Source organism: Lutjanus erythropterus, chromosome 19 (assembly GCF_056507025.1).
Source record: "Lutjanus erythropterus isolate fLutEry1 chromosome 19, fLutEry1.hap2, whole genome shotgun sequence".
Taxonomy (NCBI): Eukaryota; Metazoa; Chordata; class Actinopteri; order Lutjaniformes; family Lutjanidae; genus Lutjanus; species Lutjanus erythropterus.
The window spans coordinates 2,847,405-2,864,447 of record NC_139335.1 but is presented as its reverse complement, the minus strand read 5'-3'; the positions used below and the strand labels follow the sequence as shown (position 1 = coordinate 2,864,447).

At 39.8% G+C, this 17,043-nt stretch overlaps 1 protein-coding gene across 2 annotated transcripts; it reads left to right on the top strand.

Moving 5' to 3' along the window:
* The first annotated feature begins 7,169 nt into the window (after positions 1 to 7,169).
* Positions 7,170 to 17,043, top strand: coro1a (coronin, actin binding protein, 1A). 2 transcript variants are annotated; one of them, XM_084745157.1, is made up of 11 exons: positions 7,170 to 7,313; positions 8,538 to 8,741; positions 11,243 to 11,365; positions 11,473 to 11,602; positions 12,717 to 12,898; positions 13,962 to 14,081; positions 14,360 to 14,464; positions 14,556 to 14,701; positions 15,313 to 15,370; positions 15,559 to 15,774; positions 16,737 to 17,043. In XM_084745157.1, exons 2-11 carry the CDS (start codon positions 8,544 to 8,546, stop codon positions 16,827 to 16,829), a joined length of 1,371 nt encoding a protein of 456 aa, XP_084601283.1. In that variant the 5' UTR covers positions 7,170 to 7,313; positions 8,538 to 8,543; the 3' UTR covers positions 16,830 to 17,043. The 2 variants fall into 2 exon arrangements, with proteins under 2 accessions (XP_084601283.1, XP_084601284.1); XM_084745158.1 differs by lacking the exon at positions 7,170 to 7,313 and adding an exon at positions 8,277 to 8,394.

Sequence of the window (17,043 nt, the reverse complement as noted above, 5' to 3'; positions counted from 1 at the left end):
TATACTGGAGACAAGGCAGACATTTGTACAATCCGTATCTCCAAAACTCTGCAACTCACTCCAAAAAAAATCTAAATGGATAAACAGCACTACAGGGCAGGGGAAGAATATGTATTTTTGATTTTGGGGTGAACTGTCCCACTCTGAGAATAATGTCAAAGATGACATTGTGAGTTTTACACTGAAATGCCACCGTATGTACATTAGATCTTGATGTACATGTGGCAGAAAGATGCACTGAAAATGAAGTTGCCACTTTACATTTGCCAACAAAATTGGAATTTCCTAAACAAGTAGATATCATTACACTGCAGCCCTGTTTAGACAAACTACAGATAAAACTGATGTGCGTATTGGCACAAAATGCACAAGTAAAATCATGAAATATATTATATTTATTATGCTCTTTATTGAGTTGTATTTATTTGCTGCTACAGTTAAAGATTGTGTTTCTGTAAGCTGTCTAAACCATTTACGTTGTTGCTGTGCAGGATCGCTGGCTGACAGATCAAGTTAGAGGTCACGGAAAATCTTCTGTTTTATTCAAACCATGCAAATCCGGAGGATTAGCTCCTCATTTTCTCCCCACACACACTTTTTCCAGCGATTTTTTTTTCTAACTTCTCACTCACACAACTATATTGTAGAGAAAGGGGCCTTTAAGCATTGAAATTCACGCAACATTCACAATTAGCAAGAAAAAAAAAATGTCATGTGACTTTTAAAATGTGTGCAGCCCTCCTCTGAAGATGCTATTTATGTCCAGTTTTCTCTGGCTTGAATGAAAATTGTTCTGATGTATTTTGGGTGTTTACTTGTGCACTGACCCTAGATGTTGGTGCTTTATAAGGGTCGGTCGTTATTGCCACACAATGGGCCACATTATTGCCACTTTATGCTTTCTTATTTAAATGCACCACTTTTGCTCTGCAGCTGGATTTGTGTTGTTTGACAGAGCACAGCTTGACTTGCACTTTGTTAACCTGAATAGATGTCAGTAGTATTTATTAAGCTGGCTTTGCCAAACAGGAATGAACCCCTGTGCCCTCCCTCGCCGTCGTGTTTCAGTTGCACCGGTTATGTGTGAATGTTCATGATTGTTTTGCCACTATATTCCTCTGTGGTAGTTCGGTTGCTACTCTTGAGTAAAAGTAACTGTTGCTCTGTTCCTTCCTGCTCAAGACTTATGGTGGAAGTGCGACTCCCTTTCCAGAGGCAGACTTTACTTTCTTAATGACATTGCACTTGTTTCCCATGCCAACAGTCGCAGCCGCCCACTGACTAGTTGCCAATCCCGTCAGCCCCACTTCATCTTGCCAAATTAGCAGCGTCTGAGGTGTAGCACATCCTCTGCTTCCTGTGCTAATACTGACTCATAGGTGAAGAAGGATTTCCCACAGTCTCTATCACGTACATTCGCTTCAGACTGCACCCTGCCACCCATTCGAAACCCCACCCCTCGCCTTGATAAAGAGTCAGATATTGTACCTCTGCTAGTCTCACTCTAACACAGTTACTATTACCTACTATGACCGTGGTGAAATGTAAAAGCTGAAACTAATGTATTTTTGGCCACTGAATGAAACTGAAAAAAAAAAAAAATGCATGAAAGTAGCTGAAACTGAAGTCTCATAGTGTTAGCTAACCGTTCACTGTAGCCATCCACAGGCCACGTCACTCAGAGGGAGACGACGTGTGGATAGTAGGAGTCAGGGAGGAAGATGAGGAAGATGACTGAACAGATCAGGGGCCTCGTTACAGAAACTCTTTAAGACTGAAATCCCATCTCATCTCAATGTAGGATTTTTGGTATTACAGAAGCATGTTTCCTAACTGCATTTATTTTATCTTAAGAAGGAATTTAGTTTTACAGAAGCATCCTAATTGAAGCATTTCCTAAGTTAGGATGGCACAGATCCTGTCCTAAATTCAAAATCACTGTCAAAAATGGTGGCACGCCATTGAAACACTGCTCAGAGCAAATGATGAACCATGTGTTACTGGGTATATACTGACCAGCAAGACTATTAATTCAGAATTTGATTGCGTATGTTCAAATCTTAAGACCTCCAAAAAGGTGGTGATCCGATGAATTCCTCCGACTCCGACGTGAAATACATGTAATATATGAAATATTTTGGTTTGCTTTTTTCTAAACTTGCTCTGTGTCAGAGAACACTTGTGTCCCAGACAAGAATTCACAACTTCTAGCATTTTAAAAGTGTTTTAAAAACCTTCAAAATCTAAAAACTAACAATACCTACTGATAACACAGGTATAAAAATGTGCTATTATAATCATCTTTGTTTTAGAATTGCTTTTTTTTTTTAAATGGAAATGCTGGCCCTTTAAAGTTATGTCCCAGATTTCAGTCAACTCCAACAGATTTTTTTTCTTCCAAAAACACGATTTAATCAGGCATAAAAAGGGTTAGCTATACCCTAAGGACCACTGCCTCACTTCCTGGTTCAAAAAGGTCAGAATACTGCTCAAACATAGGTAAGCTTTTCATTTTCAGACAAATTCATTCAATAACATTGCTCTTACATGTGTCTCAACCATAACGTGTCGATAAAATAGCTGCTTGCTATGACTATGCTGTGAAATGAGAGTTAACGTCTAGATTTAATAAAAAAAAAAAAACCACTAAGAGGTTGGCGCTTTACAAGTTTAAAAGCCATGAGTTTGGTCATATTTTCCCATCATAATTGAGGAGTAAAAATCAAAACCTCCTGAACATACGGTTTTAAGGACACGAGTACCGATTGAAGGATCAAGTTCACAGCTCTAGTGAGGATTTTCTAAGATAAGATATGAGGTCTGAGACGGGACACAGCCATGAGGCGTTTAGGAAACGCTTCTGTAATTGCAGGGGAGGATTTTTCCTATCTTTGAAAGTTAAGACAGGACAATTTATTTTTTTCTGTAATGAGGCTCCGGATCAGAGGAAATACATCACCATCAAATAAACTGCACTGTTCATTGTTCTCAAAAAGGGCTTTGGATCAAAGTAAATTAATTCTGAAACATATTTAAAGTCCATATAAATAATGTAAATACATGTATGTAGATTATATATACATACAGTGCAGACGATATACCCTGATTCATTTTTGATACATACATAATATGTTTAGGAAAGAAGAATAAGAAGAATTTAAGCTGCTGCTCTCTTTCACAGCCAAATAGATTTCTGAGAGAGAGGAGCAGACGCTGCTCGGCTCGGCTCGGCTCGGCTCGGCTCGGCGTGGTGCTTCAGATTAATATCAAAGACGTGTGTTTGCTTAGCTGTGTCCATATGTATGTGAACAACACAGAAAAAAAATACTGAAATTGGTTTCAGTACTAATGTAGAGTTGTTTGACCTTTTGTGACCCTAACTAAGAATGCTTTTGATCATTTAAATGTAACCACTTTTTTTAGACACACGTGGGAAAGACGTTCGTGACCATCGTGGGGGAAATCTTGGCGGGCATGTGAATACCTCGTGACTACCACTGGTCTATCTATGCATTATCAGCCGAAGGATACGTAACAGTGAAGTCGATTTGTGTTCGGTTTAATTTAAAAAAAAAAAAAAAAAAAAGGAAAAAAAAAAGAAAGCTCTCTGATCTGTGACGGAGGGCTTCTTCTTCTTCTTCGCTCCAACATCCTGGGTCTCCCACTTCTCAGGGTGCCATAACAGTAGCCGTACCATCCGAGACCTGACCTCTGCTGTCTGAGACATGGCCGCGAGACGATGATCTACCTCCACCTGCCCTCTTTGTCCACTCTGTTCATGCTGGGAACTGGGTAACAGATTGGACAGAAGGGAGAAAAGAAGGTGGAAAGGGAGTATTTCTCTGAGAACCATGTTACAGGAGTGGAACCTGGCCAGAAAATTTGGTCTTTGTCCTTTTTGTCTGTATGTTTAATGAAAAAAAAAAATGACATGATGTATGATTACATCACTAACAAAACAAAATTGAGTTTTTTTTAATATAACACAGGTGCCGGATAGCCTGTTAATGACCTGTTTATAATGGATTACCTGTATTGTTATATACTGATTATTATGATTATTGTTATTCTGTGGATCCTAATAATGACACTGGTCTATGTGTACAGATAGAGACAAGCCCTTTCCTTTAGGATGAAGGGAGCTTTCTGGAGGGTCTGTCTGTTATCGTCTCTTCATATCTGCAATGTCATGGCATTTTTCAAATGACAAAGGAGTTGAGTGTGGCTCCATCTAGTGGAAGTTCATGTGCACTGATGTAGGCATTACTGTAGCCAACTGCAGGCAAATGAAAATCACTGACAGCTTGTGAGACTGTCAGCGCTGGTTTGCAGTTATTCTCCAGGGTTGTTTATTTCTTTTTCCAGACCATGTACTGTATGTATGGACATGTGTGTATGAGCTCTCCCGTAGAACCCATACAAGCATGAAATCTGTTGAATTTACTTTCTCCCTTTTGCACTGACGGGGCGCTGATTGCGTCCCCAGAGTGCCTCATTATCCAGTCTGTGTGCTTGCAGAGTCATGTGCACGAACACAGACACACAGTTTGTTCCTGTGCTGTAGTTCACACGTCTGTCCGACATTAGCGTCCTGTGTAACAGACAGGCTCTCACACTCCTCAGTCTCCAGCAACGATTGTGCAATAAACTGAAGTCTATATTTTTAAAACCGCCTATAGGCCATGTCTTTCATCCATGTTTCTTTTATTGAGATGTGTGTGTGTGTGTGTGTGTGTGAGCGTGTACGCGCGCTTTTGTGCTTCTGTGTTTGTGAGGACCTCTTCAATCCAGAGTTGTTTTTTGTGTTAAAGTCAGAATAAGATGATGGTTACAGGGACAGTTCTTTGGCCGTAGAGATGTCTGTATTTTCGATGACACTCGGCTTGTGGTGCTCAGAGTGCCAAAAGATGCATTTAATCATGATCCGGTCACTCATGATAATCCGCGCATCTTGTTGTGAACAGTTTGATGTAGGAGCTACTTTCTTTCTACAGAAGGATCTACCAGAACTACTTTCTTTGTGGCAGAAAGAAAATAGTTCCTGCATGAAACTGCTCACAACAAAGTCTGCAGATTATCAGATTAACTGGGTCTTGATTTCTGGAAAGAAACATTGGTGTTGATTTTATCAAATTTAAATCTTTTGTGGTGCTTTGAAGGCCACAACGTGACTGCTATTTAAACTGGAGATATACCTGCTTTAATCTTCCCCTGCGCATCGTGGCTGGCTCTTTTATCCTGCAGCGATGGTTGTGTGCGTCCTCAGAAATTAACACTACATGATTAAACAGCAAGTATACCTCCAGCCTCGGTCCCATTATATTGGAGAGATGGCAGACACCTCTACAGCCAGTGGGGAAATTTCAGGTCCAGAATTATCAGTCTATATTGATCTATCCAGCTATATTGATATCGGCATAATAGCCAATAAATATCAGCTACACTGACATATGATTTGACAGATTATGTCAAAGCAGCCCATATCATGCATTCCTAGTCAAATCATAATGTTGTTGCGGTAGTCTTGGGCTCCTGCAGCATTTCTGCAGCCTGCCTGAGCATGTCATGTCATGTCATGTCATGTCATGTCATGTCTGGGGATGAGGAGGCGAGAAGGGAACAACTCACTTCAATCATAAATGAAATCCGTTTCAAACTATTTAATATACTGTTTATGGCTTCAACTCGCTGTTTGGAATGCAGTTCTCATTTTTTCATGTGCAGCTGTTGCATATTGTTCCTTTAAGGTTTGTAGTCATGTGGGGGGGGCAGGGGGGGTTGAGGAATACATTATGTCAAATGATGGTCCTCACAAGTATAGAGGCACGTCTGGTATGTGTAATAAGGATTGAACGATCTCACAATGACAGAAAGATGAGAAATTACTTGACCTCACCTCTTCATGGAGCAGATTAGAGCTTGTTACTGAAATCGCACGGGTTATTTAATTAGAGGTCAAGCTGCGGTTTAAAGGTGCAGTGAGTAAGATTTACTGACATTTATTGACAGAATATGGCAGAAATTGGATATAATATTCATAGGTGTGTTTTCATTAGCGCATAATTTCCTGAAGATAAGAATTGTGTTTTCAAGCCCATCATGTTTAATCCTACACTCTGGTCCTTGTCAAGGGCTGTTTAAGAACACGTGTCCATGATGGGGGACTCGCAAGAGACAGTCAAAATATTATTAAATATTATTATTATAAAAATATAATATACGGCAAATCAATACAGCAGAGGCTGAGATATCCTGACTTTCAGTCCCGATTCAAAATATTTGCACACCGGCCATTTTCCTCTGACATCACACTCAGGGTGGGAAGTTCAAATGTCAAACTGCTGTGTTCAGGTTCCAAATCATATGAATGTAGAGACAGACTGCATAGTGATAATGATATGTACAGCGCCATCCCCTCGATCAACGGGATTGGCTGCTCAGGTTTATGATGCCACACACACGGCCCTGACTGAATCTGTTTTTTTTAGACCTGCTCACTGCACTTTCAAGGCAAGAAAATCCTCAGACATGGTGTTTATATTTCACTCCTGCAAAACACCACATGGACGTGTTAACAAGGTTAAAATGTGACTGATTGATTGAGTTGGACTAACCATGACTAGTAAACTGATCTTGAAGTTAAAACTGGGTTTCATATTAGAAAATCTGAACATCGGTGTGAAATATTGGTTAGAATCAGGGTTAGAGGATAAATCAAATATATTAAGCCCTCACACATGTTCTAAAAAGCTGAGAGATCAGGAAGACTCTTTTTTTCCTCAGTAGGGTTAGGGTATATATATAAATCGAATATATCATTTTTGATAATGAAGTGTTTTCCAGCCGTCTCATCGTGTTGCAGTGAAGTCTGCATCAACACTTTACTGTAGCATGTGAGCTGCTGTGACCTGGTAATACCTTTTAACCAGCTGAGTGGTCGCCGCACGTTTCAGAAATGCAGCGATTGTGATTATTAGGTGACACCTGAGCAGCGACGGCCTGAATCTGCCTTCGTGTTTTGGCCCCTGTGACCAGGTGGAGACTGAACTACATGTAAGTATGTATTTTTTATTTCGATATAATCTCACAAAAGATCTTGTAAAACTTGCACATGTTGTCTTCTGCTGTTTTTCAACCCAACATGTCACAGGAGCCACCTCCCACTTCCACCATCATTTGAAACTGTCACTTCCTCAATGTAGTTTTGTGGTGTACTTTAACCTACCGTCTCCTCTAAGTCCTCATTCTGGTGGCAGGGTGTTTGTTGCACCGCCGAAACCTCTTGAGCTGAATCACCCCTGCACGACTCCCAGGTAGGCCTGCAACATCTGTCTGTTGCCTGACAGTTCATGCAGAACTCTGGAGATATCATCTTATATATAATAGCTATATTTATTATATAATAGGTAAATAATTGAGTTAAAGATAATAGAGCATAGATTTGAATTCAGCATCTTTGATCCTCGTGTTCAACATGGTCTGAGTTTCTCCTGTTTCAAGTTTGTGGATTGTTTCCTGCTTTTTACCAGGCAATGTTTTCCATCAACAGAGGGAGACAGTGGTAGGGAGAGATTATTGACATGCATTTAGGCTCCTGATAAAATTACAGCTCGCTCTGTAAAGGATTATTAAATTAGGTGCAGAGCAGCCAGTCTTGTGATGCACATGCAGCAAAACTGTTCTGTACGCCTCGGAGTCTGAGCTTAGGCGCGGCTGCAGATTTTCAGGAAGTAAAATCTACAGATGGAGGTAAAGCAAAACGTATTCAGTGTTTTTGATTGATTGTGCTGTTGCTGAATAGCGTGAGGTTTGTTTGTTTCACAGCTGAAATTCTTCATGGTTCAAGGATTAACACAAATCTCACTTGGTCAATTTGGATTTCTGAATGATGCATTTTACGGTGTGTGTTTTCACTTGCAAGTAAAATATTTATTTGCCAGCGTGTGTGCGTACCTGTGGGAAAATGAATGAGAGCATGAATGTGTGACAGACAAATTGGACAAGAGAGAAAGCTTGGTGGTTTTGTTGCTCAGGATGTGGTCTAACTGCTGCTTTGAGTAACTCATCTACCTTTTTAGGTAAACTGCCTGAGCATCTCAACTGATGATGTGTTGCATCTTTTTTTTTTTATGTGTCCTCTTCAAACCATTGCCTTGTACTGTTGTCTTTAGCATGCACAATTATTGAAGTAAACAGAAGCTTAAATTAAAGAAAGAGAAGCAGGCAGAGCAGCAGGCAGGCAGACAGACTAGAGGAAGCAGTTGTGAAAGCTTTTGCTTCCTCTTTTTTTAAGCTTTCCTCTGTCGTGTCTTTCAGTTGTGTCGTCAGCTTTGTGTCTGTCAGTTTATTTCCCCTTGAAATCTAAAAGCATAAATATACAGGGGATTATTACAGGTACCTCTTTTTGACATGCTTAGATGCTGACTTTTGGAGATCTTTTTTCACTTGCAGAGACTCTCTCAGGTTTTACTGACACATAAAAGTCTGTATTTTTCATTCTTGGCCTGTGCTCATGTTAAATCTCACTTTCTTTCTAGTTCACCATGGCCAGGAGGGTTGTGAGGACCAGCAAGTTCCGTCACGTCTTCGGTCAGGCTGTGAAAGCTGACCAATGCTACGATGACATCCGAATCTCCCAGATGACATGGGACAGCAACTTCTGCTCCGTCAACCCCAAGTTTGTGGCCATGATCGTGGACGCCAGTGGTGGAGGAGCCTTCATGGTGCTGCCTCTGACCAAGGTGGGTCACAGCAGGAGACAAAGAAGAAAAATATACCTTCTGCTTGGCTCTCTGTGTCCTTCTACTTCTCATAAAGCCATTTTTAGACATGTTAATTGTTTCAGATGCAAGTCGGTGTGATGTTTTGCTGTTTCAACACCACGCACACATTTTGAAAATTTGAATACTGCCAGTCACCAGTAACACATTCAGCTGAATAAGGAAGTTTCATGCCGACTTCGAGTCTTTCTACACGTCACTCGCTCTGATGTTGAGAAGTTTTCACCATATTAGGAGTTTGTTGTCGGCTCAGTCAGGGCAGGAAGTGGCCTCAACTCGGCTGCTCTGTGCAGCCGCTTAAGGAGCCTGTTAGGTGGCTTAAAACTTCTCGGTTGTATTTCTTGAGCCTGAAAAAGCGGAAAATCACAAACCTTGTGGCCTTGTTTATGGTCAGCTGAAACATCTGAATTTGTCAAAGTATTTGAACTCATGATGCTTCTCTTAAGATCACCTGCATTTTCATTCAATCTAGGATACCTGCAGATCGTTAAAAGGACTGAAGCATTGATTTTAGTTTCCTCAAACAGAGGGCATTAAAAAGTCTTAGTCGAGGTATAAAATGTTTTTATATATGATTTCAAGATGTTGTTTTGACCATGGATCACAATTAGATGTAATGTAATCCACATTCTGATCTATAATCAGACCAGATTACATTTGAAAAATGTATAATTAGACTGTAGTTTAATTGTCAAGGAATACTTGATAATGTCTTTGAAATATGCCAATTCTAATATTCTAAAAAGTTTTTTTTCAGCCCATCTGACACACAGCGTTTCTCAGACCAGTGTTCCACTTTATGGCCGAGCTGGCAGGAGAAAAAAAAAAAAAGAACCTGATGTTAAAATACATTTTATCTGCTTTGAAAAAGTGAGAATTTGAATTCTTCTTATCTAAATGAGATATTTAAAAGGAAAAATTATATTTGTGGAACTAAAACTTTTGTGGCATCTGTCGTTGTTTTGAACTAATCCAAAAGAATTCAGATATCATTTCTTTCTTTTTTTGTAATTTGTATTAAGATAAGATAGAACTGCATTATTCCCAAAGGAAATTGTGCCAGATTGCTCCAAAATTACAGTAACATAATAACAACAATAAAAGCAACAAATAGGTGGAATATAAACATAAAATTCAACGTCATCAATCAATTGGTTAGTTCAGTGTTTCTCACAGTAAAGCTCTCACCCCATATTTTTTTTATTAATCATTAACAATAATTGGGGAAGTGACTAATTAAAAAAGAATCCAAGTTGAGTTTTAGTAAAATTAAGGTCAGTGCAACAGCTTCAACAAACTCTTTCACTCCATATTTCCCCCCCGATCATCCATGTCCCCCCTGCAGTATCTCTGTGCCCTCCCAGGGGGGCCCCGCCCCAAGTTTGAGAACCTCTGGGTTAATCCATCTGTACACTCAACTGTCATCTCCAGAATCACTTACTGCACCTTTAATTAAATCGTTAGGAAATATTTGTTATATTGTGCTGTGAATTACTGACAGAAATATGAGAAAATGATAAATAATTCCTGCTGGTTTTCCATCATACTTTCATAGTTTAACCAGAGTGATTCTGAAACAGGTATTCATTTATAATGTGTGTGATATAAATTGGGTCTTTAAAAGTCTTGATTATTTAACTTGATGAACCAGGCAGAAACCACATTATTCATGGTCTTATCCCTGATGTAGTATACAATTCTCAACGGAATAAAATTAGTCAAGGGTCCAGTGGGCGTAAAATTACAGAGAAATGTACTCTGGAGAAATATTCATCCTGTTTTGAGATAAATATTGGTGCCATCATGCTTGTTTCATCCTGCTTTAAAACCAAATAACTTGCTGTTTTTGCCTGTGTCAATTTACCAACTACAGAAACTCAGTGAAATGAAAAAAAAAGCAGTGTCAGACAGATAAAAACCTAAAATCAATCATCATGACGCCCTGGTTCAGACATGATGTTTTGGGCATCTCCTCTCTAACCCACTTACTGGACATTAAGGAGTAATTGGAGGCACGGCTGTTCCATCAGGTGACCACCAGCTTCCTCCTCCCACCTCGACTAAATAAATAACCATGTTTTTGACTCCATCATAACCAGCGGCAGACTGGGCTGTCTGAAGGGCGGGGCCAAAATAGATAAAAAGGTCACCGGCATGCTGAAAATCATGATGCACCGTATCATGTTTTGTCCACTCCAAAGGCATTCTAGAGGGCATGACACATATTTTCTCCACTATAGAGGTCATCTATCATGTTTTATCAACCATGGGAGCATCCAAGAGAGCACTTTTGCTGCAGTTCTTTCAAACATGAGGCCGACAGGGTGGCAACCCCTCATAGTTGTGTGTAACCTCTCAGTCCCTTTGCTTTATGTGACCTGCTATCATTACCCTCTGCAGCTGCCGTGTTTCTTTTCACGCTATGTTTCTCAGAGTTGTACTCACCACCTCTCTCTCTGCAGACGGGACGTATCGACATGTCCTACCCCACCGTGTGCGGCCACACAGGGCCGGTCCTGGACATCGAGTTTTGTCCTCACAATGACAACATCATCGCCAGTGGCTCTGAGGACTGCAGCGTCATGGTAAGCATCCCTATATTGTCACAGGAATCTTTCAGTTTGGACTTTTAAGCATTTATATGACGTTGCATTGTGATGTAATGTGTGCAAACTGTTTTCTTGTTAATTAGATTTGGGAGATCCCGGACGGTGGGCTGACCACGTCACTCACAGATCCTGTCGTCAAGCTGGACGGACACTCCAAGCGTGTCGGCATTCTGAGCTGGCACCCCACCGCCCACAATGTGCTGCTGAGTGCAGGTATGACACCGTCTTAAACCTGTTAAAACACAGACGCAGCTTACATGATCTGAGAAACAGAGAGTTCCTGTGCAGAAATGTGGCCTGTGCATTAGAGGAACCACGGTGATATATAAATATATGATGTGGCACAGATGTATTGTTCAAAGTGACTTTGCTGAGCAGGAAGTTCTCACAGCCTCCACCCACTTTTCTTCACTCTGAACACTGATCTTGTTGACACTTTTTAAAACACCTATGAGGAAATTTCACACTTTTTTTGTACTAATTTTGGAGGGACCAGTGGACAAAAGTGTTTTCACCACCATAAAGGGTGTGCACTGTTCTTGGAAGCATGAGAAAGAAAGACACAACTTATTTTTAATCATTACAGCATCACTACAGCAGCAGTGTCTTCCTTTGATATTTCCATTTTGAGCCAGAAAGATGTTAATTAGAGCTCAAATTAATGCTAAATGTTCATTGATTGAGTTAATAATCTTGTAGAGGGAGTATTTGTTAATAATGGTCAAATTGAGCAACATGTTAATGACGTCTGGCAGGCAGTTGACAGTTGCAATTGACAGTTATAAACAGCTGATCGACATACAGTGGACGACTTGTCATCACTTGTTATTGTCAAATTGTAATGTTGCACTTGTCTTGCACTCCTGCAGCCTGCCTGAGCCTCCTCAAGTCTGGAGATTTCAACAGGATGTAAATAAATAGGATTTGAATTGGATTTCAAATTATTTAACATACAGCTCGTGGCTCCAACTCACTATTTGGACTGCAGTTCTCATTTTTGGACGTACATATCGCTGCTTTAAGTCTCGGCTAAATCAATACTTGGTGTAAGTTTGTTGTTTTTTTTTTATTTTTAGAGATCACTCAGTGTATCCAGCTCTGGCAGCACTTCTGTATGTGTTTCTTGTCTTGTCTGCGTACCAATGGTAGCCATCAGAGCATTTTTCCCAAGAAAGTCAGTCAGTGATAAAAACTTGCAAAACATGCATGTATTTGATGAGAAAACAAGGCATAAATAATATCATAATATTACTGTAGAACTGATCTGTACTGGAGACTTACAGCGACTCTTTTCCTTCACCACTTTTGTCACCCTGTGTCCCTGCAGGCTGCGACAACGTGGTGATCCTGTGGAACGTGGCTCGCGGGGAGGCAGTGGTGAAGATCGACAGCGTGCACACCGACCTCATCTACAGCGCCTGCTGGAACAGGGACGGCTCCCAGATCCTCACCTCCTGCAAGGACAAGACTCTGCGGGTGCTGGACCCACGCAAGGGCACCGTCATCGTGGTGGGTGTCCTCGTCTTTACCAGCATCACTGTAACTGTATTCCTTTGAAAACATCTGTAGAGACATTTAACTCAGTTAATGATTAGAGCTGCAACTAAGGATTATTTTCATGATTGGTTATTTTCTGAATTAATAGATGAATAGTTTAGTCAGAAAATAATGAAAAATACCCATAAAATGTTCTTCAAATTGCTTTTCTTGCCAGATGTAGATGTTCAGTTTAATAAAATGTAAAGCTGAAACAATCAGTCCATTAATCAATGACTTATCAACTATTAAATTTATCTGCAACTACTTTGATAATCGGTTAATCTTTTTGAGTCAGTTTTTATGAAAAAAAGTGCAAATTCTGTGATTTCAGCTCCTCAAATGTGAATATCCTCAGATTTTTTTTACTGTCTTTGACAGTAAACTAAAAGTCTTTAAGTTGTGGACAGAACAAGACATTTGAGGACGTCACATTGGGCTTTGAGAGCCACATTTTTCACCATTTTCTGACATTTGATGGACCAAACAACTACCGATTAATCAATAATGAAGCTAATTGTTATTTGCAGCCCCTAATAAAATGTAAGACAGCAAATTCTCACATTTTAGAGGCTGGAATCAGGAAATGATTGTCTTACTTTGTTTATAAAGAACATAAAAATACAGCTGGAATATAAAACTGTTCACTCTCAAGCTGTTTTGTTATTGCTCACAAATGTATTTGTTTTCCTGCAACAGTTCAGTGAATTTCAGTGCAAAACTGCAGGAGTTTGATTTTACATGCTTGAGTTGTGAATCTGAAATGGAACATTTTTTAATCAGCAGCATTATCTTATTTGGAATTAATCTCTTCAATTATTTGTATTATTATTTTCAGTTTTAGCACATAATAATGAGAAGAAGAAGGAGATGAAAAGGAAATATATTTTTTGTTATTTTCACAGTGTTACCTAATTTTAGTATTTAATATCTAAAATGTAGTAATAGCTGTTTTTTCTACTAATAATGAGTAATTGTATGTCCACCCACCGCGCTGTCTGTAACACCTGTTTTTTTCACTGTGCTCCACCTACAGGAGAAGGAGAAGCCTCATGAGGGCTCCAGGCCTGTCAGGGCGGTGTTCGTGTCTGACGGGAAGATCCTCAGTACTGGCTTCAGTCGTATGAGTGAGAGACAGGTGGCGCTGTGGGACCCAGTGAGTGTCAACAACAACCTGCGCGCTCAGCTTCAGTCATGTTTGTCTTGAACTTTAAACTGGGAGCCTTAAAATTCAGACTGTTGGACTTGTTGTGATACTTTCAAAGTGTTGTTACTAAGGAGATATTTACTGTATTAACACAACTGCCAGACTACAGCACGCAGGGTGTTGTTCTGCAGAATCCCACATCAACCTTAATTAAATGAAACCATGGTTTACCTGGATATGATCAAAGATATAACTCTGTGGATGTTTCTGAATCTTTTTTTTAACAGAAGAACTTTGGAGAGCCACTGACCCTGCAGGAACTGGACACCAGCAGTGGCGTCCTTCTGCCATTTTTTGACCCAGACACTGGAGTCGTCTACCTCTGTGGCAAGGTTAGATTCAGGTTTTGAAATGACCCTCGCTCTGTGTCTGTCTCACACACAGTGACAAGTGCAGCTGCTGAATCTCACATCTTCTTCACAGGGGGACAGCAGTATTCGTTACTTTGAGGTGACAGATGAAGCTCCATATGTCCACTTCCTGTCCCAGTACAGCAGCAAGGAGAGCCAGAAGGGGATGGGATACATGCCCAAGAGGGGCCTGGAGGTCAACAAATGTGAAATCGCCAGGTAGCAACGTTTATGTTGTGTTACCCGTAACCCCCTGACATTTCATCTACCACCACCAGCATCTGAATTTGTGCCCAAACATCTTCAGAACTGATGACATTTCCCGTCTGTGTTTAGTGCTAACTGACACGTCCCAAGTCCCGCTGCTTTTAGCTCTGTGCTCCAGTAACAGTTGAACAAACTTAGTACCTGGCAGAACCTAGGCTGACGTTCTCTTTACTGTTTACTGTTCTTAGATATACTATGTGCTCATCCATGTTGAAAAGAAAAACAAATTTTTGAGATGGTTAAAACATATTGCTGGGGGAAAGTGACATATAAAGAGTCACATCTTAAAGTTAGCTAATGTTGGCAAAAAGTCAGCTAACTGGTTCTCCAGCAACATCTTTTAACCATCGTCGTTTCTTTTGAACATAGACAAGCTTGACACACAGCATAGGACAAGATAAACTAGGATGGTAAACATGGTTCTTACTAAACATCACCATGTTAACATTTTTATTGTGAGCATGTTAGCATGCTGACATTAGCATTGACCTCATGTGCAGCATCATAGAGCAGCTTGCATAGATGCACACTCTCTTAAAATAAACAAATATTTCTGCTTTCAGGTTCTACAAACTCCATGAGAGGAAATGTGAGCCCATAGTCATGACGGTGCCACGCAAGGTAAAATACACACTATATATGTATATATATATATATATATATATATATATATATATATATATATATATATATATATATATATATATATATGTATATGTGTATATATATATATATGTAATTTCTGTCTAAATTATATTTTGTGCATTTCTGTCTTTCTAACTTGATCTTTTTCTTCTCTGCCTGTGCAGTCTGATCTGTTCCAGGAGGATCTGTACCCAGACACCATCGGTCCCGAGCCTTCAGTTGAAGCTGACGAGTGGTTTCAAGGAAAAGACGCCCCGCCTGTCCTGATCTCTCTAAAGGACGGGTTTGTAGCGACCACCAAAGCCAAGGAGTTCAAAGTTCACAAGAGTCTCCTGAAGACCACGACCGCCTCTGCTGGGAACCAACAGGAAAGCAGTGGGGTGAGACATTTAGACCTAAATATCATGTTACAGTCAGAGTTCAGATTGTTTCAAAGCTAGCTGCAGTGGTGGGATGTTACAAAGTACATTTACTCAAGTACTGTAATTAAGAAAAATGACCAGTACTTCATTTGACTATTTTCATTTTCATAAAGTAGTTAAAAGTAGCTCCATTTCAAGCATCTACAACAGTAAAATGCTGCTTACACATTTAAGTGTCAGTAATAATAAACTATAATCATATAACATTCAAGGTATCACTTTTCTGCACAGTGGAGCTTTTACCTTTGACACCTTAAAGGGATAGTTTGTATGTTTTGAAGTAGGGTGTGAGGTGAGTGTTACCTACAGTAGATGACAGTTGGCACGTCCCTCAGTTTGGAGAAGCACAGAGGACAGTGACCTAAAAGAATCAGTGTCAGTTTAAGTGTACACCATATTTACAATATTTTCACTGCTTTACCTTGCTGTCAGACAGCATTTTATGACAGGAAAGAATCATTTTATAAGTCAAATTTTACTGTTTCCAAGCAACCAGAGTCCATTTGCAAAAACATCATTTTGCTTTGCAGAATGCAGGAGTTATTCATCACACGATGACAAACTCTAACCGATCAAGAAAATCTGAACTCTCCCTTTAAGTACATTTTGCTGATAATGTGTCTGCACTTTAAGTTAAGAGTACACTTTTAGATGCAGGACTTTAATTTGTATCCAAGTATTTTTACACATATTGTTTTTCTATGTTTACTGAAGTAAAGGATCTGAATACTTCATCCACCACTGACTCGCTACGAACATTTGGACTGTTGTTGTCAACAGCTGAAACTTTTTTATTTCTCCGGAAATTCCTTTTCATCGGCTTGAAAATCAGTTCCAGGACTATGTGGTATTACCACATCCTGCAATATGTTTGTCATCAAACATCACATTTTGTCTCCGTGTGTCTGTTTGTCTCTCAGGAAGTCCAGTCCTTGAAAAAGGAGGTTAAAGACCTCAAAGCAGCGATAGAGGAGCTGACCAAGCGTGTGCAAGAGCTGGAGAGCAAGCATTAAACAAAGAAGAAAAAATAAATCAAGAACAGAAGTCCAGAGCAAAGAAAGACTATTGTAACTTCTGACTGTAGTGAGACAAAGGGAGACATTCAAGACAACAGTTCAAACAAATGAAACTTCATTTTTATTTTATTTGGTTCGTCTGATCAAAAAAAAAAAAAACTATTTTAATATATGCTTTTAGTTTGAAATAAAGTCTTCTGTATTTTCAAAA